Here is a 22,891-nt window from a genome sequence, read left to right as displayed (position 1 = left end):
TGTGTGTGTGTGTGTGTGTGTTGTTTATGGTCAAAACAGTTTATGAAATTGGACAATTTTTCTGATCATTTAAAAGCTTTCAAATATTATTATTATTACTATTATTATTGATATTATTATTTTTATTATCAAAATCTAATTGTTTAGGCATCAGACAGGTGAAATAATACTAACATAATTAATGTTGTGCCAAGGTGGTGTTGCTAATCATTAACTCTTAGTGTGTTTGACACTAGGAGTGTCAGCTCAGTTGCTGCATGTATTGGTTATGTTTTATGATAAGAGCAGTATCAAGTGAAGCAAAACCTACACTGCACTGTAAATTGAAAGCAAAGGGCAGATGATAAGATCATGTTTGGGGATTAAAAACCCCAGGATCACACAGGATCGCCAACCAGTGCTCGTACTTGAGTCTGGTAAGCACTCTGTGATTTGTTTGTTAGTGTCTGAGGCTTTTACCTTGCATTTGATTATTTCCTTGTTGTTATTGTTTTTGTTGTTTTTTTTATTGTACTGACTTACACAATCCTGACAATTACACATATGGTTGCTGTAATTTATTCAGTGAAGCTTAAGTTCATGAAGGGTGTATTTCATATTTCTGTACTTGGAAAGTGTAATTAACATTTAATCCAATTAATTTTTATTGAATTTTAACCTGGATTTGATTATATGTTTATAGTTTGAGATTTGACTTTGATGTACTGTTTCAATGAAAAAATAACTGTTAACAACATTTCTTATTATCATTAATTGTTAATTGTTAACAGCAACAATAGTAAAAGTGCTGCATAATGGAAATAAGCAAATGTATCCAATACTATCATGAGATTATTATTATTATTATTATTATTATTATTATTATTAATAATAATAATAATATTATTATTATTATTATAAATCAAACATAATAAAATTTAGTTTGTATTGAGATAGCTTTTCCCTATAATGTCAATTAATGACCTTTTTTCTAGAAATAAACTTTTTCCATAACTTTTCCTTTAAATGAGTAGAAAGGTCTAAATGAATTAATAATCATATTTACTTTTTGATTTAGTTTACTGTATATCAGCATGTATTGTTAAACTAACTATTTCTTGTTTCCAACTAGAAACTCCCATTTACAGGTTGTATCCAAGGTGGCCTTTTGAGTCGTGGCAAGGCAGAGAGAAGAGAATCTACATTATGACCAAGATGCTAGATGTCAATTTTTCTGGATAGGTTTTATGTGAATTTTCGATATGTCTTATTGAGTGACATCAGCCTCCACTTCAACCCACGCTACCTCGGTAACTGGGGTCACCTGGTGTGTAACTGTTGGGGTTCTGAGCAACTACAGCCCATTTTCCACAGGCTTTCCAGAGCAAAAATGTCCACAAGCACACTCTAAAATCTAGTGGAACATCTTTCCAGAAAAGTGGAGGTTATTATATGGACAAATAGAGACTAACACAGCAAATGTGAATCTATCTATCTATCTATCTATCTATCTATCTATCTATCTATCTATCTATCTATCTATCTATCTATCTATCTATCTATCTATCTATCTATCTATCTATCTATCATCTATCTATCTATCTATCTATCTATCTATCATCTATCTATCTATCTATCTATCTATCTATCTATCTATCTATCTATCTATCATCTACCTTGCACATTTCCTTCACTTCCTCTATGAGGTTCGCATGTAAGTGGAATAAATCATTATTTCAACTGAATAGCTCGTTATGTCAAGATTTTATGTAGTATGTATTATTTATGTATTATAATTTTATGTTTATGTATTGACAATCAAGTCCACTTATTTTAAGATTTCAGTGTCCTGTGCCAATGGGTGTGTAAGAACAGTAAAATCCTCACACACACATACACACACACAGACAAACACACTGGGAATCCTGTTTCCGAGTTTATTGCTTTATGACTTCAACTGGATACTCATGGACAGATGACTCACGTTATTTTGAGTGTGTGTGTGTGTGTGTGTGTGTTTGTGTGTGTGTGTGTGTGTGTGTTTGCATACAGTGTGCTCAGTGTTCTCTGAGCACCGTGTGTCATTTCCGGTATCTTCATCCATGCCTCTATTCTCAGCTCCTTCCGCTCAGAGACTCAACACACCACTGCAATAAACAACAATCCAGGCTTTCTTCCTTCAATCTGTCCTTCTGCCCTTCTTCCAGTAAATGAATTGAGAATGTTTCAGAGCATGTGAGCACTGAACGAATTTAGGAACCTGAGGAACGTATGAACGGATTGCGAGCTAAGCTATCGCAACTCACTTTAACAGCGTTTTTTTCTTTAGTTTTAATTGTATAGCATGATTTTAACAATGGACATTGTCCCAAAGCTGCTTTACATAGACATGGTAGTTATCAAAGATTTATGCTAGTGCCTTTAAGTTTATCCCTAATGAGCGAGCCAGTGATAACAATGGCAAGGAAAAACTCCTGTAGGTGGTATAAGGAAGAAACATTGAGAGGCTCAACCAGGACTAGGAGAACCAGGCTAGGAATATGGAACCTTACGTCCATTCATTCTAGTTTAATCATTGTTGACATGTACAGCATTTGGCAGACTTACAGTTATCTCATTCATATAACAGAGCATTTGAGGATTAAGGCTCAGAGTCCAAGTTGCATCTTGGTGGTGCTGGGATTTGAACTTATGACCTTCTGATTATAAATTCACTGTCCCACCGACTGAGCTACCAATTTTTGAGGTGGGTTGGTCAGTGAAAGTTCCTTAAAGGCAGATCTTCAGATAGTTTATGTACAGTAGAACCATCCTCAGCTGCACAGATTGGCCTCCAAAACACTCAAACCTGTTGAGTTGTTTCTTGAGTTTCTTCTCATCAACACCAATCGGTAGTGAAAATTGAGTTTTTTCAATTTTGCTTTGGGTGAGGGAATGCCCTCATGCTATAACATAAGCAATAACAGGAATGAACCCTGATTTTGAATGAACACACACACACACACACACACACACACACACACACACACACACACACACACACACACACACACACACACACACACACACACACACACACACGCTAGTCTCGTCTCCAATTCAGCTATATAGACGCCCTGTGGACGCGCATGCGCAGTGACGGCTCCCATCCTAGCAGCTTCAGCGTTGCTTCAGTGGAGAGACAGAGGACTGAAACTTCCGCCAGCGTCATGGCGGCACTATGCAGCTTGGTGAAAAAGAGAAAATAAGAAGCCAGCTCTTCCATGTGCAGCCCTGACGTTGGACTTTGAGGATTAAGGGGTCAGAAAGAGCAGGAAAAGGTGTTTTTTGTGTGCGGGCCATGGCGGCTCATAAACCCGCTGAATGGGTTCAGGCCGTTATTACCAGATTCGACGAGCAGGTAAGCAGAGCATCGCGAGGAACCCATGGAGATAAAGGGATAGATAGATAGAGGGGAGAACAATGTCATTTTATTCTTGTATTTGTATTTAATTATAAAACGATTGTCTGTTCTGCAAAAACACTCTCCCTATTCCTGCTTCAGGCAGAAAGCTCAGGTTTTTCTTTCAGTTTATTCTTCAATAACATCAGCTAGCCAGCTGTGCTGCAGATTGAGAACCGATGGCCTGTCTGACCAGGGGAATATTATAGATATTTTTGATCTTTCTTCTTCACACACAACTTCCTTTATGGTTCGTTTCAACTTTGGAAAGCTTCTCCAGGCTTCTCTGAAGACATTCAGACTTTAGTGTTGCTTCTGAAGAGCTGTCAGGGAAAAGAAAGTAAACTGGGTGGCTGCATCCCAAACCGCCGTCTGCTCCCTACAATAAGTGCACTACAGTCTCTCTTTTTTTTAATGAACGGGTCTGGTCTGTTATATATAATCTGCTAATATAACAATATTCATCATGAAGTTTTAATCCTGTGTCTAAAAAAACATTCCCTGTTTTTGCTGTTTTCTTGTTGTTGTACGTCACTTTTGTGTTTGTCCAATGGCAAGCTTTCTCGAGTTTAAATCCCGCCTCCAGGGGGCGTGTCCCTGCGTGTTAACGGTAAACACGCCTATTCGGTTATCATGTAGATGGGGTCAAAAGTATGTGGACACCTGGCTCAGTTGTATGATTATACCGTAGTATCCCATCATGATCGAATAAGTTCATTAATTAATACGTAATCATTCATTAGCTTTAAACGACTGTGCGGCTTTCCGCCGCTGTCAGCGATCCTGATATTCAATCTCAGCGCACCATCACTCCAACTCTGCCTAGGATCTATCCTCTTTAATAGTACTTCACAATTATGGAAGGAGTCTCCAGTGCCAGGATGTGAGTTAAAGCTGTAATGGAAGACTCGTGGACAGTGGACGGTTTCTCTGTACAAGAACAAAATATTGTAACATGATTTTAGGAACGAACTTGTTTTGCAAGCGTTCCCTAACATGAATGTAGTGTAGCTATTAATTATTGTAATTATTGTTCTTTAATGAAGTACACACGTGACCTAACGCAATCACGTGCGGCACATAAGATCTGAGTTCCCTCAGAAACGTATTAAGTGGTGGACCGGAAGTTTGTTTAGTCTCCGCCATTTTTTAAAATGATTACATTTGAAAACATACACAGCAATGCCAAGTATAAAAAAGAAACTAGAGTAAGCGCAGTGTCACTGTGGCTACTCACTGCGTACCGGAAATAAGATTTGTTTTACGCTTGCATGAAAACGCTAAAGAATCCATAGAGCTAGTGTTAGCTAACCAGGAAGTGGCTAGCGGCTAATGTTAGCGCAATGGGTTCTTTAGCATTTTATGTCCATCTTCAAGAATTTCAATTAACAAAATCCTGACAATTCCACATATCGAGGGAGTGAATAAAGGATAGCAGGAATGAAAACATTTGTTACAGTATGCTGAAATTAGAACAGTTAAAAAAATTCAATATCAAATTTAAAACACACACTTACACATCTTCATTACCTAAATGGGGTCTACAAATGTCAACTATTTAATAAATGTTTTTTCATTTATTTAATTTTATTTAATCAGTTGAATTTGTGCCAATTTAATTGATTACTTAATGTAATCAATATTATAAAAATGATTGCATTAATTTGTTCTATAAAATAGAATAAATCAAATGAATGCAATAATTTTTTTATAATATTGATAACATTTTATAATATTGCATTCATTTAATTTGTTAGATTTTATTATTTATAAAATATTATAAAAGATTATTTTTATATTGTTTAACCAAGCAGCCATTTTATTTTAAATTGTTACAAAAAATGTAACCTGTTGTTGTTAAATCTTAATAATAATAATTTTATGTTTAGCATTTCTTGCCCCTAACCGAAATAGAATTTTGTGTACCCCAGTATATCAATATTTATAATCACGATGTCTCTTCCAAGTGCTTTCAGCATAATTTATCTGTTATATGAGATGTTCAAGTCACACCCCAGGTTCTTTTGGAAAATTGCTTTACACAAGTACAGCGGATTTGGATTGCAGACACTGTGGGACGTCCAGCACCTCCATCTGACTTATTACACATCCTGCATTAGTGTGTAACACATCAGACCCTGAACAGTGCGGATCATTAAACTTTAATACCACTGCAATAAAGATTAGAACTGGGTTAATGCTAAGCCTGTTCTTAGCACCACGTAATCACAAAATAGTATTAAAATGCCGAACGGGTCTGTTTGATTTAATAGCAGGAAAAACAACTATGCACTAAGTTCTCCTAGAAATAATACGGGGCTTAGCTTCATAATCTTCGCTTTATACGGTTCTACCTTGAATCCTCTCTGATGGTATAACTGGCTGTGATTCAACTGTTCAATTTATTGAAGGAGTCCTCGGTTCATGTATTGGTGAAGGAGGTGTGGCCTTGGTTAATGCCAGCCTCAGTGAAGGAGGTGTGGCTTTGGGTCATGGCAGTCTCAATGAAGTAGATGTGGCTTTGTTTAATGCTAGTCTCAGTTAATGGGTAATGGTTTTGTTTTAGTTCAGTTTCAGTGAAGGAGGCGTGTCCTTGGTTCATGTCGGTCTCAGTGAAGGAGGTGTGGACTTGGTTCATGTCAGTCTCAGTGAAGGAGGCGTGTCCTTGGTTCATGTCGGTCTCAGTGAAGGAGGCGTGTCCTTGATTCATGTCGGTCTCAGTGAAGGAGGCGTGGCCTTGGTTCATGTCAGTCTCAGTGAAGGAGGCGTGTCCTTGGTTCATGTCGGTCTCAGTGAAGGAGGCGTGTTCTTGGTTCATGTCGGTCTCAGTAAAGGAGGTGTGGACTTGGTTCATGTCGGTCTCAGTGAAGGAGGTGTGGACTTGGTTCATGTCGGTCTCAGTGAAGGAGGTGTGGCCTTGGGTCTTGACAGTCTTAGTGAAGAATGTGCGTTCTTGGTTCATGACAGTCTTAGTGAAGGAGACATGGTTTTGTTTTAGGTCACTCTCAATGAATGGTGTGTGGATTGTTTCACGGCAGTCTCAGTGAAGGAGGTGTGGTCTTGGGTCATGACAGTCTTAATGAAAAAGGTGACAGTCTTAATGAAAAAGGTGACGCCTTTATTTAATGACAGTGTCTCATCGGTAGGAGAATGCTGGGGATGGAGCCACCAGGAAGGAGACGAAGGCCAAAAAGGAGGTTCATGGATGTGGTGAAGGAAGACATGCAGGTCGTTTGATTTGAAAAAGGCAGATTTAGAGGACAGAGTAAGATGGAGATGGATGATCTGCTGTGGCGACCCCTAGTGGGAGCAGCCAAAAGAAGAAGAAGAAGAAGAAGAAGAAGTAAAGGAGGCATTGTCTTGTTTTAGGTCAAAGAGGTGTGGCTTTGGATCATGACAGTCTCAAAGAAGGAGGTGTAGCTTTGGGTCTTGACAGTTTGTAAAGAAAGAGGCATGTCCTTTGGTTTTGACAGACTCAATAAAGGGGGAGTGGCTTTGGGTCTCGACAGACTCAATGAAGGGGGAGTGGCTTTGGGTCTCGACAGACTTAATGAAGGGGCAGTGGCTTTGGGTCTCAACAAACTCAATGAAGGGGGAGTGGCTTTGGGTCTCGACAGACTCAGTAAAGGGGGAGTGGCTTTGGGTCTCGAACAGACTCAATGAAGGGGGACTGGCTTTGGGTCTGGACAGACTCAGTAAAGGGGGAGTGGCTTTGGTTCTCGAACAGACTCAATGAAGGGGGAGTGGCTTTGGGTCTCAACAGACTCAATGAAGGGGGAGTGGCTTTGGGTCTCGACAGACTTAATTAAGGGGGAGTGGCTTTGGGTCTTGTCAGACTCAATAAAGGGGGAGTGGCTTTGGGTCTTGTCAGACTCAATAAAGGGGGAGTGGCTTTGGGTCTTTTCACACTCAATGAAGGGGGAGTGGCTTTGGGTCTCAACAGACTCAATTAAGGGGGATTGGCTTTGGGTCTCGACAGACTCAGTAAAGGGGGAGTGGCTTTGGGTCTCGAACAGACTCAATGAAGGGGGACTGGCTTTGGGTCTCGAACATACTCAATGAAGGGGGAGTGGCTTTGGGTCTCGAACATACTCAATGAAGGGGGAGTGGCTTTGGGTCTCGACAGACTCAATGAAGGGGGAGTGGCTTTGGGTCTCGACAGACTTAATTAAGGGGGACTGGCTTTGGGTCTTGTCAGACTCAATAAAGGGGGATTGGCTTTGGGTCTTTTCACACTCAATGAAGGGGGAGTGGCTTTGGGTCTTGACAGACTCAATAAAGGGGGAGTGGCTTTGGGTCTCGACAGACTCAATGAAGGGGGAGTGGCTTTGGGTCTCGACAGACTCAATAAAGGGGGAGTGGCTTTGGGTCTCGACAGACTCAATGAAGGGGGAGTGGCTTTGGGTCTCGACAGTCCCAGTGAAGGAGATGTGGCCCTTGTTTGTCTCAGTGAAGAATGAGGCATGGCCTCTGTGTAAACCTCAGAGAAAGAGTTGTGATCATTTTTGCAGCAGTAGTTCTGGTTGAGGTTCCAAGCTAATAGTTGAATTCTTAGGTTTGCTTTAGAGAGCCATGATGTAAAACCTCCGATGATTCTGCGTGACTAATAAACTGTCCCTTTAAATAAAAAAAAATCTGCCTGATTAAAAATGCCTCTACAATATAAATTGAGTCAACTGGGTCTGTTATAATCTGTGTTTGCTATCTAAGACTGTGTGTGTGTGTTTCCTCCTGCTCTAGGTGAAGGGATACACACTGTTCTTGTCTGGTCTCACTGCACTCCTTGCAGTTTTTTTGGCAAAGTATTCAAGGGCTTGTCTGCACCCTAAAGGAAGTTGTGAACTGAGACAAAGTGGCTTTGTGTTTGCCAGTCTGGCATGAATATGAATGTCGGCATGTTCTGTGTGAGTGTGTGTGTGTGTCTGTGTATGTGCGCGTGTTCCGGAGTTAAACTGTCCGGTCCCGAGATTCTAATTTCCATTTCCTCTCCCTGCTGTTTGGTAACTCGTCAAACACATGGCTCTCGTTCTCTTTAACTCTCGCTCAACTTTAGAGTTGTTGATTTTTCTGTTTGTGTATCAACCACACTGTGGTTCCACTGGTTCTATTGGTGTTCCTTAGAGGGTTCCTTTACCACCGGGGCTGGTTTCGAGGGGGCGGAGGGTGGTAGAAGACGGAAAACCCCAAATAAACCAGATGCCTCAACTCCCAAGGCTAATTGATTGCACAATGATAGAGGCATGATGGCTAATTTCAGCTGTGTGTGCGTGGGTGAGGTCCAGGCTTTACTGAACTCTTGGGACGTGCCCAGGTGTCCATAACCTGATTTCACTTTTATTTCTCTTTGAAAGCACGACATATTATCACTATCGCTTTATTTGTTATTTCTAGCTTCCAGTCAAAGTCGGGCAACAGAGCACGCATACCAAAGTCAGCACGGAGCACAACAGAGAATGTCTGATCAACATCTCCAGGTACAAGTTCTCGTTGGTCATCAGCGGACTTACAAACATACTGAAGAACGTGAACAATATGGTGAGTAACGAATACCGGACGGCTTTATCATGCTAAAGTTTAAGAAGGTCCGTACATGTGCCAGAAACATTAAAGAAATATGATAGGTACTTAAAATAAAAAAAAAAGCAAATCGAACAAAAGAGACAAGAAACAGTGTCCCAAAATATATGATGTGGCTGGACTTTGCGAGGGAAAATAATCCACCAGGGAATAAATAAACCAAATGAATTGAGGCGAAACATAAAACAGGTGAACACATAAGGATAGAAAAACAATAGAAGAACTGGAAATATGACTGTGAATAAAACTTAGTTGTTGCTGCTTAGTGAGTAAAAAAAAGGGATTCTACACACACACACACACACACACACACACACACACACACACACACACACAGACACTGCAGTAAATGCCAATTGACTCTGGTGCCTGTTTTGCAGAGGATTTTGGGTGAGACTGCAGAGAAAAACCTCTATCTATCTCAGCTCATCATCTTGGACACGCTGGAGAAGTGCCTCGCAGGGGTGAGCTGACTTCTGCCCTTCCTGTCTCCTACCCAACCCCCAACCCCCCTCTGTCTCTCTGTCTCTTTCTCTCTCGCGCCGACCCATACCAAGCCCTTTTTAACCCCCTGAGATGTTCTACATCTGCCAGCTGCAGTCGATGTGTTTTGCAGGTGCATCCTAGTCTCACTGTAACGTTTCCAACTATGCTCCGTCCCCTCAGCATTCCTGCTTTACTGGATCCTTCATGTCTTCACGTTTTCATGTCTTCATGTCCTTCGTGTTTCCCGAAGCCATAAACCACTTTAACTAAGGCACATTTTTCTCTTGGGTGCAGCTGTTGGTGATTAATTTCTCTCAGGAATTCTGCGTATCTTTCTGTTTTACTGTATCTCTCTTTCTCTTTCTGTCTGTCTGTCTGTCTGTCTGTCTATTTTTCCTCTCTCTCTCTCTCTCTCTCTCTCTCTCTCTCTCTCTCTTTTCTCTCACTCTCTCTCTGTCTGTCTGTCTATTTCTTTCTATCACACTCTTTCTATCTGGTTCTCTGTTTACCTCACACTTGTTTTCTATCCCTTCTTTTGATTACTCTCTGTCTGTCTAAAATTTTCACTCTCTTTTCTCTGGAATCTTTTGTGACTATCTGAATCCCCCTATTACATTATCCTCCGTCCTCCCCATCTTACACTCTTTTTCTACTCATCCTCTCTCATTATTATCTCTCTCTCTCTCTCTCTCTCTCTCTCTCTCTCTCTCTCTCTCTCTTTCTCTTTCCAGCAACCGAAGGACTGTATGCGCCTAGATGAGACTATGTTGGTGAAGCAGCTCCTGCCAGAGATCTGCCACTTCATCCACACGTACCGAGAGGGGAATCAGTACGCCACCGAGCTGCGCAACTCCGCCTCTGGGGTTCTGTTCTCGCTCAGCTGTAACAACTTCAACGCCGTCTTCAGCCGCATCTCCACCCGGTACCACACACACACACAGTTTGTCTGTTTAATTCCATCCTCTGTATCTGAATGATGTACTGACTTGGCTCTGCGTTTGTGGTGCAGGTTACAGGAACTGACCGTGTGTTTAGAAGACACGGTGGACGTCCAGGACATCGAGCTTATCCGCTACATTAATGTTGACTGCTCCAAACTCAAAAGACTCCTGCAAGGTCTGTCATCAGTTTATAGATTATTATATTATTATACATATTGTTGTTATTATTATTATTATTATTATTATTTTTTTTTTTTTTATTTTAGACCGAAAAGCACAAGACCATAAATCGCTTATAAGTGCTGGAACACACACACACATCACATGAAATTAAGTTTTAAAAAAACGCTTTTGTGACACCTCATTGCAATCAACAAACAAAATAATAAATTTCACATTTTGTCCCAATTTGCTCTTATAATTCCTTCCACTCTTCTGGGAAGATGTTCCACTAGATTTTGGTTCCATTAGATTTGTGCTCATTTAGACACAGGGGTGTCACGTCAGGTACTGATGTAGGTGAGGTGAGGAGGCCTGGGGTGCAGTCAGCGTTCCAATTCATCTTAAAGGTGTTTAATAGGGTTGAGGTCAGACCTCTATAGCAGGAGATCTTCCATTTGAACCCATGTAAAGCAGATCTTCATGGAGTTTGCCTTGTGCACAGGGGCTTTGTCATCCTGGAACAGCTTTGGGTCTTCTAGCGCAAGTGAAGGGAAAACTTTATGCTACTGCATCCAAAAAGACTATATACAACTGTGTGTGTGTGTGTGTGTGTGTGTGTGTGTTTTGCATTTAATTTTACCTTTTCTAAAGATATGATCAATTTAACTGTTCTACTTATTTCAGAATACTTTAACAAACGTCTTCATTCCTTCCATCCTTTATTCATTCACTCCCTCGATATGTGGAATTGACAGGATTTTTTCCTTTTAAGAAAAATGATTGAAGCTGGACATAAAACGCTAAAAAGAATCCATAGCGCTAGCGTTAGTCGCTAGCCACTTCCTGAGTGACGGAGTGAGTAGCCAAAGTGACACTGCGCTGACTCTAGATAAATAAAAAACAAAACTAAAACGCGCTCAAAGTGCGAGGCAGACATTAAACAAATTCGCAGTCCGCCACTTAATACGTTCCTGAGAGAACTCTGCACGTAAAAGCGATTGCATTTGATACACGTGTATCGAACCGAAAGCTCAGTAACGGAAAATTTGGTACGATAACGTGTACTGTTAGTCCCATTTATTTTTTTAAAATTATTAAATGTCTTAAAAGGGGTTACACTAAATAAGATTTTCTTCTCTTCTCCAGAAACCGTGTTCAAATTTAAAGCCCTGAAAAAGCCTGCACAGCTGAGTGTCATCTACAGTCTAGAGAAGGTGTGTGCATGTCCCAGAACACACTCTGTTCACTATGTACTGTTGTGATTTATTATAGTATGCAGAATTGTGTTTGCAAACAGAAAGTAGCTGCCATGTATTGTGTGTGTGTGTGTGTGTGTGTGTGTGTGTGTGTGTGTGTGTGTGTGTGTGTGTGTGTGTGTGTGTGTGTGTGTGTGTGTGTGTGTGTAGGCATTCTGGAATTGGGTGGAGAATTACCCAGAAGAGCTCACCATGCTCTACCAGAGACCACAGCCAGACATGGCTGGTGAGGCACTGACCAATATCACCTCTCTTATTATTATCTCGCACTCCAAGATAATAGTTATTGTGTGTGTGTGTGTGTGTTGGCCTCAGACTGTGCGGAGAAGCTCTTTGACCTGGTGGACAGTTTTGCTGAGAGTGCGAAGAGGAAGGCAGCCGTGTGGCCGCTGCAGATCATCCTCCTCATCCTCTGTCCCAACATCATCCAGGAGCTGTCACGAGAGATGCTGGAGGAGAGCAAGGTCAACAAGGTACACACACACACACACACACCCCCAAACACACAATGCACTTGTTTGACCTTTCATTGTCACTGATTGTCACTGATTTCTTCATCGTATTATTTTTATCCATATTTAATCCTTAAAATTTTTTGTAACACTTTTTCCTGTTTTAAGTCCTGACTACAGCATGCTGCTTGCCTGCGTTTGGTTTCAGAAACTGTTTATAGAGAGTCTGAGGAAAGCTCTGGTCGGACACGGGTGCAGCAAGCAGCTGACGGAGAGCGCAGCCATCGCCAGCGTCAAACTGTGTAAAGCCTCCACCTACGTCAACTGGGAGGATCACTCCATCATCTTCCTCCTGGTGAAGTCCATCATGGTGGATCTGAAGGTGTGTGTGTCGCAAGCAGCAGCACTAAGCAGCTTAAGAGTCTGCTTACTTGCATACTTACTGTTTCCTGTTATCTGTTTTCTGCACTGTTCATCTCATCACTTTGCACCTCTTGGGTGGGAAAGAAAAGTGAGAGCGCAGAAGTTTTTATTTCGTCGAACAAAGTTGTGAGAGGTGTAAGCTACTGCTGCTGTGCTTCTAATTAAAGTTAATCAAATCGTGCCAACGTCGTGTATATTCGATTTATCATGGTATCAGAGGACGGTCGGAAGGCATGGTAGCTGAAGTTTGATGAAGCCAGACCGTACGAGTGTTGGAAAAATAAAATTAATATCTGGACACGGGTTAGCGACCTCGACAAAAAAAGAAACAAGCTTTTGCGGTTGCTTTGGGGCTGGAGGGGAGACCCCGAGAAACAGCGATGGAAATACCTTTCGGATGGCGATGACGGTACGGCGCCGTTGATGCCAAAGCTGGACGCTGTGTTCCTAACAGAGGAAAAGTGGGATACATAGGAAGCATATTCTTATTTTGAGAGCATAACAGAACAGTTTTCATGGCGGACTACATCATTGATTTCTAACAGCGATACAACCGGATGAAAAAGTATAATACGACACTTCCTGATGCTGTGTTTGGCTTTTTTTGTTAAGTTAAAGTTCGCCTCTATAAAGTCGTCTCTCTAAAGGATTTTCGCAGGTAGAACGACAGGCTCAACAAATGGAATACAAGTCAACCAGGATGGGGCTTTTTAAAAAAATTTTTTACACAGAACAAAGACCACAAGGAAAACAGAGCACTATGTTGCTAATTGGGCAGCCAAAGCAACCATTACCTGGAGACTAATCCACTGGATAAGTTCGGTAAGCGATCCAGATGTGCTATTTGCCGTTGTACTGGTCATTGGGCTAAAGCCTGTATTCATGAAAACCAAACAAGTAAAAATAGCTAAAGATGAAAATGCAAATGTAGAGGAGTCAGGCCTCAATCATTGGCAATCAATTGACTGAATCATTGGGATCAGCGATTAATGTGGTATCTTCACATTATCGATCACTTTACAAGGTTCAGCGATGGAAACATTGTGAAAACCAAAAAAAAGCCATCTGAAATTGTTAATTCCTTAATTCACACTTGGATTAGTGTCCATGGCAACCCCAGAGACTGTACCGTGGCGATGGAGGTAAATTCAACAACGAAGAGGGACATGGCTGAAAACTTTAACATTGAGACAAGAACAACAGCAGGACACAGTCCTTGGAGCAACGGACAAAGAGACACAAACACTTACTGAGATCATCCTGAAGGTCAAACGAGAGAATGGATGTGACTGGAACACTGCCCGTGTGGTGTTGGTGTTTGGACAGAATCCTAACCCTTCTTCTGTGTTAGTTGATTTACTCCCTGCTCTAGAAGGCACTACTATGAGTACAAGAGTGGAAGAACATATTTCTGCTTTACATGCTTCTAGGAACGCTTTCACAGAAGCAGAACCTTCTGAGCGGATAAGAAGACAAACACGTAAGCAGCTCCGGCCCACTGATGACATGTATGTAAAAAGGAGAAAAGGTGTACTACAAAAGAGCAGACTGTCCTGAGTGGAAAGGACCTGGGGTAGTTACTGTTCAGGATGGAGCTGTTGTGGTTGTAAGACTTGTTCGAGTACATCAATCTAAGCTTTAAAATAAACACACGGGATCGGGAATTTTGGGATGATCAAACTGTGCAGAACAAAAGTCAGACAGCATTTGAAAAAGATGGCATAAACAAGGTAATAGGAAGCGCAGAAAGTGAAGAAAACACTGACCGTGAACAGAAAAAAACATCCTTGACAGGCAGGTAAATACAGAAGGGTTAGTTCATCTTAGTATTACCCAAGCGGAAACGGATCACATGGTTCGTGGTAATCCTGTCTCTTCTGCTGGTGTGAAGTAAAAAAAAAAAAAAAAAAGGACAGAATGTTCAATTTATGAAACAGGAGGGTGGTGGTCTACAGAGAGCCAAGGTTTTAAGAAGGGCTTGATGATGTAGGTCAAAAGTGGAACTCTGTAGTCTCAAAGAAACTCCCAAAGGCCTAAAGCACGACTCGTAGCCAGAGGTTTTGAAGAGCTTAATGTTCATGAGCTGCAGAAAGATTACCCAACTTGTGCTTTTGAGTCTCTGAGTATTTTATTGGTTGGATGAACAGTGTAAGGTTACTGGAGCACTCACAGGTCATGTCGACGGTTCTCTTTAAACAGGATCGCGAAACGTCTTAATTGACGTAATTCCCATACTGAAATCCATTTTGGACGTGAGGAACATGAACATTTCTGCTATGTGGGAATGGACTTTGTAACAAGTATTGGTGAAGTTCATGTACATCAATAAAACTACATTAAAAACTTACAGCCAATCCACCTGCAAGCAGCAAATAAGGTCATTAGAAAGCTTAAATCTGGAAAAGTGACTCTAGGGGATTAGCATTTGGGAAACAATGATTCTCTAAACTTTTATGCTTTGAAATTGTGTCCCTGATGAAGGGCACAAGAAGGGGGAATATTCATTGGTTTAATAGGTGAAGAAGGGAAGTTTTCTCCTCTCTATTGGCGTTTCAAGAGAATTAGACATGTAGGGAGAAGCACCCTGGCAGGGAAAACTCTAGCCCTGTCAGATGGCATAGATTCTGCTATCTTTCTGTCTACCCTCTTTCTTGAGCTTACAACTGAAAATGCTCTGCTGAATGCTCCTCCATTGGTCTGTAGTCTGTGTGACGGACAACCAGTCTCTGTTCGATGCTCCTAAGTCGACAAAACAGGTTACTGAGAAAAAACTAAGACCGGAAATAAGTAGCATAAAGGAGCTCATACAGAGTAAATAAAAAATGGTACGCTGGCCAGATACAAAAGCTCAACTTACTGATTGTCTTACTGAAAAATGAGCATCTGCTTTTATGATATTGAAAGTACTCAGTGAGGGGCTATAGTGTTATTGAGAGCACTCAGTTAAGTACTGTGAACTCAAAACTGTTTATAGAAAAGGGATTTGAAAAAACTGTACACTTACAATTGTATTTGTCACAACTGTTCTGGTATGGTAACTCACACCTTTTGTTAAGTCTTCCTTTGTTAAAAAAAAAAAAATATATATAAAATATGGGACATTGTTCTCATGTTATTTATCTCAGCACTTTGTGCCTCTAGGGGCAACAGAAGTCTGGAAAACGTAAGTGTAATTACTATTATACAGTTGGAGAAACATTTTTTGACTAATTAGGTTAATTGTCAACTGGTCAGTAAGATGATTGGGTATAAACAGAGTATCTTAGAGACGCATAGTGAAAATGGGCAGCGCTTCACCAATCTGTGTCTGCAAATTGTAAATTAATTTCAGAATAATGTTTCTCAACATAAAACTGCACAACAGTTGAAAATCTATGACTTCATAGTAGAAGAGTCCGGGTGCTGAACTGTCCTTGCCTGCAGTCTTCACTATTTGAAAACCTTTGGTGCATCATGAAACAAAAAACACAACAAAACACACCCAGGACTGTTGAGCAGCTACAATCCTACAATGTATCAGACACATATAAGTCAACATTCCTCTTTCAAAACTTCAGCGTCTGGTCTCCCCAGTTCCCAGATGTATACGAACAGAAGACGTGATGCTGCACAGTGGTACTTGGCTCTGTCCGCAATTTTTTATGTGACCTTTTGCAGCCATCAAATTCAAAATGAGCTTGTTATTTTCATTTAATTGGTTTATATTCTTAGTTTAAACATTTACTTTATTTTTTGCTTTATTGTGATTAAAATATGGACTTATGAGATTTGCAAATCATTGCATTCTGTTTTTTACATTTTATACAGTGTCCCAATTGTTTGGAATCGGGGTTGTACATATGTTGATGCATGTGGTTTTGTTCATTCTGTTGGAAAATTAAACGCGTGTGTGTGTGTGTGTGTGTGTGTGTGTGTGTTCTCCTCTAGGCTCTGCTGTTTAACCCCGCCAAGCCGTTCTCACGTGGTGCAGGCTGTCAGAGCGCAGACGTGGACCTGATGATCGACTGCTTTGTCTCCTGTTTCCGCATCAACCCACACAATAACCAGCAGTTTAAAGTGAGAACATATTAATCATCATCATTGCCTTGTAGTTTCCTCAGCATTAGGATGATCACAGTTACAGTGATCTTAAAGGAGTCATAATGAATTATAACCGCCATCACATTGCATTAACTAAATGCTCTAACGCTGTATGATTTCTTTCTTTCGAACGCCGCTGTTCCATCCACACTCAGGTCTGCTTGACCTCATCCTCACTGTCCACCTTCCACTTTGTCCTGGTGAACTCCCTGCACAGAATCATCACCAACGTAAGTGCTGCTATGATCCCTGGAAAAAAAAATGTAGGAACGAGGTTCAACCGCTTAGATGTGTGAATTCGGTTTCCGTTCAGTTATGAATGCTAAGTTAGCGCATCGCCAACATGTCTCCTCTGTCCTGCTGCAGTCTCCACTCGACTGGTGGCCAAAGATCGACGCTGTGTACTGTTACTCGGGAGAGTTGCGCACCATGTTCGCAGAGACACTGGCCAGCATTCACACGCCGCTTCGCATGACGGTGCGTACGTGTGGGTTGGTCTGAGAGATCAATTCAGTGTCAGAAATTTTGTCTATGAAGTCTATTTTGCCCAAATGACATGAAGAAAAACCATCATTTATGGCCTGTTTGTTTTTTTTTTTTTTTTTTTTAAATAAATGATTTTAATGAAAAATAAACTAATAATACATGGATGAAATAATGCACTAAATGTATATAATTTAAAGCTAAAAAAAACGGTTTCTGTAGCCAAGTTTCTGTTCGCGTTTGTGTATTGAGCATGTTGTGTGTGAATTTGAAAAAAACGATGTGGATTATAAATTTAAATTGACTTTTGTTTTTGATTTTTTTCTCGCTGTCTAACTCTCCTTTTACTTTCTTTCAGAGTCTGACGTTTAAAGAGAAAGTGACCAGTCTCAAGTTTAAAGACAAGGCAACTGATTTGGACACCAGGAGTCATAAGTATCTGATGCTGGCTTTAGTGAAGCTTATCCACGCTGACCCCAAGCTTCTGCTGCACGTGAGAATTTTTTGTAGTTTTTATCTTTGGTGTTCTCGAAAGGAAAAGTTTATAGGACTGTGGTGAGACCTGCAATGTTGTATGGTTTAGAGACTGTGGCATTGAGTAAAAACCAGGGGGTGGAGCTGGAGGTAGCAGAGTTGAAGATATTAAGGTTTTTGTTAGGAGTGACGAGAATGCACAGGATTAGCAATGATTTTTCAGTGTCAAAGTTTTTGCTCTGGGAATTTCTTTTGTACAGACATAAGGATGTTTAACATTTATGAAAGGTCACTGATACAACCTTAAATGTATCTATAAATATATAAACGGTTTTATGTGTCACTGGTTCACTTTATGAAATGATATTGTTGGGAAATCAAATCATAGAATGTTGGAACATAATTATTGGAGTGTATAATTTGGTGTAATTGGGGTGATCATATCCTGTTGTTGTTTGTTTTCGCATTATAACACTTTTTTTTTTTTTTTTTTAACTGCAGCTGTGTATGCGTTAGGATAGATTAACTATTGTGACAAAAGTATTGTGGCACCTGACTTTCAGTTATATGTTCCTCTTTCTTAAATTGTTATCACAATCAAAATTGTGAGGCACACAATTGTATAGCATGTCTTTGTATTCTGTAGCATTACATTTCCCTTTTACTTGAACTAAGAGACCTTTCAACATGTCTCCGTCTTTTCCACAAACACACTTAAAAATGTAGTGGAACATCTTCCCAGAAGAGTGGAGCTTATTGGGGCAAATGGGGACTGAATGTGGAATGGAAAATATTCAAAAAGCACATAGAAATCTTATGGTCTGGTCTCCACAAACTCTTGACATAATAACGTATGAGAGAATTTGGCCAAATCTGCTCTAATGGACGTGCATATTTCCAATAAAAACATCGTCTCAGTTTGGTTTTTCTGCTACATGCTTTGAAAACTAGGAACCAGCCATAAGAGGATAAAATTACACAGCTTATTTGATTGAATTTATTAAAACACACATTTAAGCGAATTTAAGTTTAATGCAAGTTTTCTCTCTGTGTGTGTGTCTGCGTCTGTGTCTGCGTCTGTGTCTGCGTCTGTGTCTGCGTCTGTGTCTGCGTCTGTGTCTGCGTCTGTGTCTGTGTGTGTCTGTGTGTGTGTGTGTGTGTGTGTGTCTGTGTGTGTGTGTGTGTGTGTCTGTGTGTGTCTGTGTGTGTCTGTGTGTGTCTGTGTGTGTGTCTGTGTGTGTGTGTGTGTGTGTGTGTGTGTGTGTGTGTCAGAACCCAGGGAAGCAAGGACAGGAGATCCAGAGCAGCACAGCCGATCTCATCAAAGGTCTCACGCAGCTTGTTCCCCTCGCCAACCTGGGGGAGATTTCCCAGGAGGCCATGGAGGTGAGACGAACCCTACTCATGCCAATCAATACCCATGTCACGTGATGTCTGTCTCCCTTTCAACAGTATGTTATAAAACAGTCCTTGGCATTTACAAAGCAGTGAAAAGACGGGGAAAGAACAGTAACGTTTACAACGGAATATTATTCAAAACGTAAACATCATAGTTTTTGTCCTGTTAGTGTTCATTCTTAATTAGTTCATTTTAATCTGCATTGCAGTTCACTTTATAGTAGCTTTTGCTTGTTCAATGATCTTATTGATTAGTGATGGAGCAGGTTTACTTTATTTGCCAGTTTAGAGAAACACACTTTGTTGGGGGGAGAACCAATGAAATGTCATCATATTAGATTACCAGAGGTGTGTGTTATAGATTAGAATACACAGTGTCGTTGACAAACATGGAAACATTTAGTCTTTTATGGTTTTTGAGACGCATGCATGTTCCTTATGGTTCTATGCAACAAACCAGGTAAAAGGCAAAAAAAATATGAATTGGACGGGCTGGAAGACATTATTGAGGGTCCAAATTTGAAATTTTTGGCTTCTGTAAGACAGAGAACAGGAGAGAAGATGTTAGCAGAGTTCCTCACACCCACAGTGAAACATGGAGGTGGTCGTTTAATGGTTTGGGGTTGTTTTTTGTAGCAGGGAAGATTGAAGACTTATTCCAGGTGAAAGGAATACTGTCTAAAACAAGACAATAATCCGACACATACATCCAGTCCTTTGGCTATTTAGAGAGCAACCAGTCGGTTGGAGTGTTATGATGGAACGGTCTGCCCGGTCATCGAACTTAAATCCTATTAAACTTCTCTGGGATGAACTGGTTTACAAAGTCAGAAAGAAATATCCAACTTGTGAAGATCTTTGGCAATTTTTTTTCAAAAGTATTTCAGCTGAATGTTTGGAGAAAAGAACGGTCCAGATGCCAAGAATGTGTAAAGCTGTTATTCATGCAAAAGGGAGTTTTTTTTTTAATGAAAATAAAGTTTAACATCTGTACATTTTTAGATCCATTTGGTCAAAGTAATTCTTCGTGCTGTTTAATGACCTAGTTTCTTGCATATAGCTGGCGTCTCTCAAGAAACGATGGCGTTTCCAAACTTCTGACAGGCACTGCATTAGGAGTATAAAAATATACATACTTCAATTCAAAAAAAATCTTGGGCTATGGATTTACAGCCTCCTCTTTATTCATGCTGCTTCCGGCTTAGTTTGTTCGTATAAAGTAGAAACCCCTAATTATTATTATTTATTTAAACCTGCACTTGATGTACAAACATCAAAGCCTTTATGTTCATTCTTTTTCAACCAAACAATGTAGCTACTGTTGATGATATAACTGATGTATCTTTATTTCTACCAAACTCTATACTCAGTGTTATTGATTCAACTAGCAGATATGTCCGTATGCTGATATGAACTTAAGCAAACATTAGTGTAAATATGAAATGAGAGGCACTGTTGATAAAGGAGACTTTCTCGATTTTCACAGCTGAAGTACTCCAAAGTTATGAGCTTTAATTAAGTGCAGCATTACGAATTTTTGGAATGAATCTGATGTTCTCTGTTGCAAAGGCTTTGCTGGTTTTGCATCAACCAGAAATCATCGAGCTGTGGAACCCCGACGCTCCCATGGAGACCTTCTGGGACATCAGGTATGCCTTAGAAAAGTTTATCTCCACACAACTGGGGAAAAGATTTGTAGGTTAAACTGGGCTCTGATTTTAGAGCAGGCTTTCTTTCTAAAACACCTAAGCAGATAAATCATTTTATATGAAGTGAGGTTTTGAGAAGCTTCATACTTTATTAATCATTATTTTCTTTTTGTCTGGGGAACTACTCAATGCTGACTGCTACAGTCTCTGGAGTAATAATCTTTACTCCAATATCCTTCTGCATAACTGCAACATTTACAGGCACCAATGAAATAAGTTAAAGATCCATCCATGTTCTGACCCCTGTGTGAACCCACATCTTGCTTAACCCCCGAGCTTCTGAACCTGTGATTTACCAAGCTTGATTTGTTTGTTCTGAAATCAGCTCCCAGGTTCTTTACTTCATTTGCCCCAAGCTCATCGGCCACCAGCTGTTCAACAGAACGGAGATTCTCAAGTGGCTCAGAGAGATCCTCATCTGCAGGAACAAGTTTCTCCTCAGGAACAAAGTGAGCCACAAAGTTCATTGCTAAATATTTATCTATGCTTTTTGGGTGAATTTTCCAGCATCATTATTTATTTGATGGTCCGATATATTTTTGTCACAACTGCGTTTATTGGCTCTTTACATATGTTTAAGCCAGAATCACTATTACTTGTTATAATAACTCAATGCAGCTACAACTGCCAGAAGAACAAAAGTGCTGCATTTAAACACTGCTATAAGTAATATATAAAAATGTACAGACACACACACACACACACACACACACACACACACACACACACACATATATATATGTGTGTGTGTGTGTGTGTGTGTGTGTGTGTGTGCGTATTTTATACAAATGTAAATCTATTTCATTTTATTAATAGTGTTTAGCTCATTATATACAACAAAAAAATATCGCAAAATAAGGTACAAAGAGTACAAAAGGTCATGACATTTTCAATTTGTAATCATAATAATGCAAAAAATACAAATATCAACAGGATTTAATATCTCAAAGTAGATTGTGAATTGCATTTTTTCTTAGTATCTATTGATATTGTGATCTTTTTGCATTTAAAGAACACAGTTATATATGAGTGTTATGAACACAGTAATGTGTGTGTGTGTGTGTGTGTGTGTGTGTGTGAGGAACCAGTGTGACCAGGGTATAAATATTCCTGAGTTTAGATTAGTAACTAAGATGCATGGCATTTTGTCGAGTCTTTTATATGAACTCTTTTTATTTATTAAATTTTTTAAATTTATTACGTCATTTTATATTACAAGATTCGAGAACGATAGAAGTTTTTTATTTGTCACATATACATTACAGCACATCTTACATATTTGCATATCTCAGTCATGCTAGGAAGCTGGAGTCCGAGTGCAGGGTCAAGTGGGTTCAGTGCCTTGCTCAATGGCCCAAGAGTGGCAGCTTGGTGATACTGGGGCTTAACCCCCTGACCTTCCAATTAGTAACCCAAAGCCTTAAACACTGAGATTCTACTTCTAATTATGATATCTGAAAGTCTATTACAATGTCTAGTCTTGGAATCCCTTCTGACCCATACAGGAGTGTGCAACGATGGGCAGCAGCATCCCCAAGTGCAGGCAGGCACAGGCCAAGCTGGAGGTCTGCCTCTACATGTTTTTGTGGAGTCCCGACGCAGAGGCAGTGCTGGTGGCCATGTCCTGTTTCAGGCACCTGTGCGAGGAGGCAGATATCCGCTGTGGTGTGGACGAGGTGCCGGTGCAGACCATTCTGCCCAACTACAACACCTTCATGGAGTTCGCCTCCATCAGCAACATGATGACCACAGGTTCGGGTTTTAATAAATAACACAGAGTGTGAACGTTTGAGTACGTGACCAGAAGAGGGCAGCAATCGCTTTAATTTTGTGTGTGTGTGTGGGTGTGGGTGTGTGTGTGTGTGTGTGTGTGTGTGTGTGTGTGTGTGTGTGTGTGTGTGTGTGTCTTCCTGTCAGGTCGTTCAGCCTTACAGAAGAGAGTAATGGCTTTGCTGAGGAGGATTGCACATCCTACACCTGGCAACACCGAGGTCAGGGAAATCAATTTACTTCATTTACTATGACCATA

General features: G+C 40.4%; 1 protein-coding gene across 2 annotated transcripts in view; it reads left to right on the top strand.

Annotated features, from left to right (window-relative positions):
• The first annotated feature begins 3,135 nt into the window (after positions 1-3,135).
• The window catches only part of nf1b (neurofibromin 1b), an 81,654-nt gene continuing 61,898 nt past the window's right edge, over positions 3,136-22,891 (top strand). For both annotated transcript variants that reach the window (XM_046860614.1, XM_046860615.1), the window contains exons 1-18: positions 3,136-3,379; positions 8,813-8,956; positions 9,379-9,462; positions 10,216-10,406; positions 10,494-10,600; positions 11,734-11,801; positions 11,994-12,069; positions 12,159-12,316; positions 12,504-12,677; positions 16,646-16,774; positions 16,954-17,028; positions 17,165-17,275; positions 17,640-17,774; positions 19,028-19,141; positions 20,723-20,802; positions 21,188-21,311; positions 22,368-22,614; positions 22,780-22,853. In XM_046860614.1, coding sequence (XP_046716570.1) covers positions 3,320-3,379; positions 8,813-8,956; positions 9,379-9,462; positions 10,216-10,406; positions 10,494-10,600; positions 11,734-11,801; positions 11,994-12,069; positions 12,159-12,316; positions 12,504-12,677; positions 16,646-16,774; positions 16,954-17,028; positions 17,165-17,275; positions 17,640-17,774; positions 19,028-19,141; positions 20,723-20,802; positions 21,188-21,311; positions 22,368-22,614; positions 22,780-22,853 — 2,151 coding nt within the window. In that variant the 5' untranslated portion in view covers positions 3,136-3,319. The remainder of the gene's footprint in view (positions 3,380-8,812; positions 8,957-9,378; positions 9,463-10,215; positions 10,407-10,493; positions 10,601-11,733; positions 11,802-11,993; positions 12,070-12,158; positions 12,317-12,503; positions 12,678-16,645; positions 16,775-16,953; positions 17,029-17,164; positions 17,276-17,639; positions 17,775-19,027; positions 19,142-20,722; positions 20,803-21,187; positions 21,312-22,367; positions 22,615-22,779; positions 22,854-22,891) is intronic.

The sequence above is a fragment of the Silurus meridionalis genome, chromosome 11 (genome assembly GCF_014805685.1).
Source record: "Silurus meridionalis isolate SWU-2019-XX chromosome 11, ASM1480568v1, whole genome shotgun sequence".
In the NCBI taxonomy this organism is placed as follows: domain Eukaryota; kingdom Metazoa; phylum Chordata; class Actinopteri; order Siluriformes; family Siluridae; genus Silurus; species Silurus meridionalis.
Note: the sequence above shows the minus strand (reverse complement) of the source record. Positions and strands in the feature narration are given on the sequence as shown.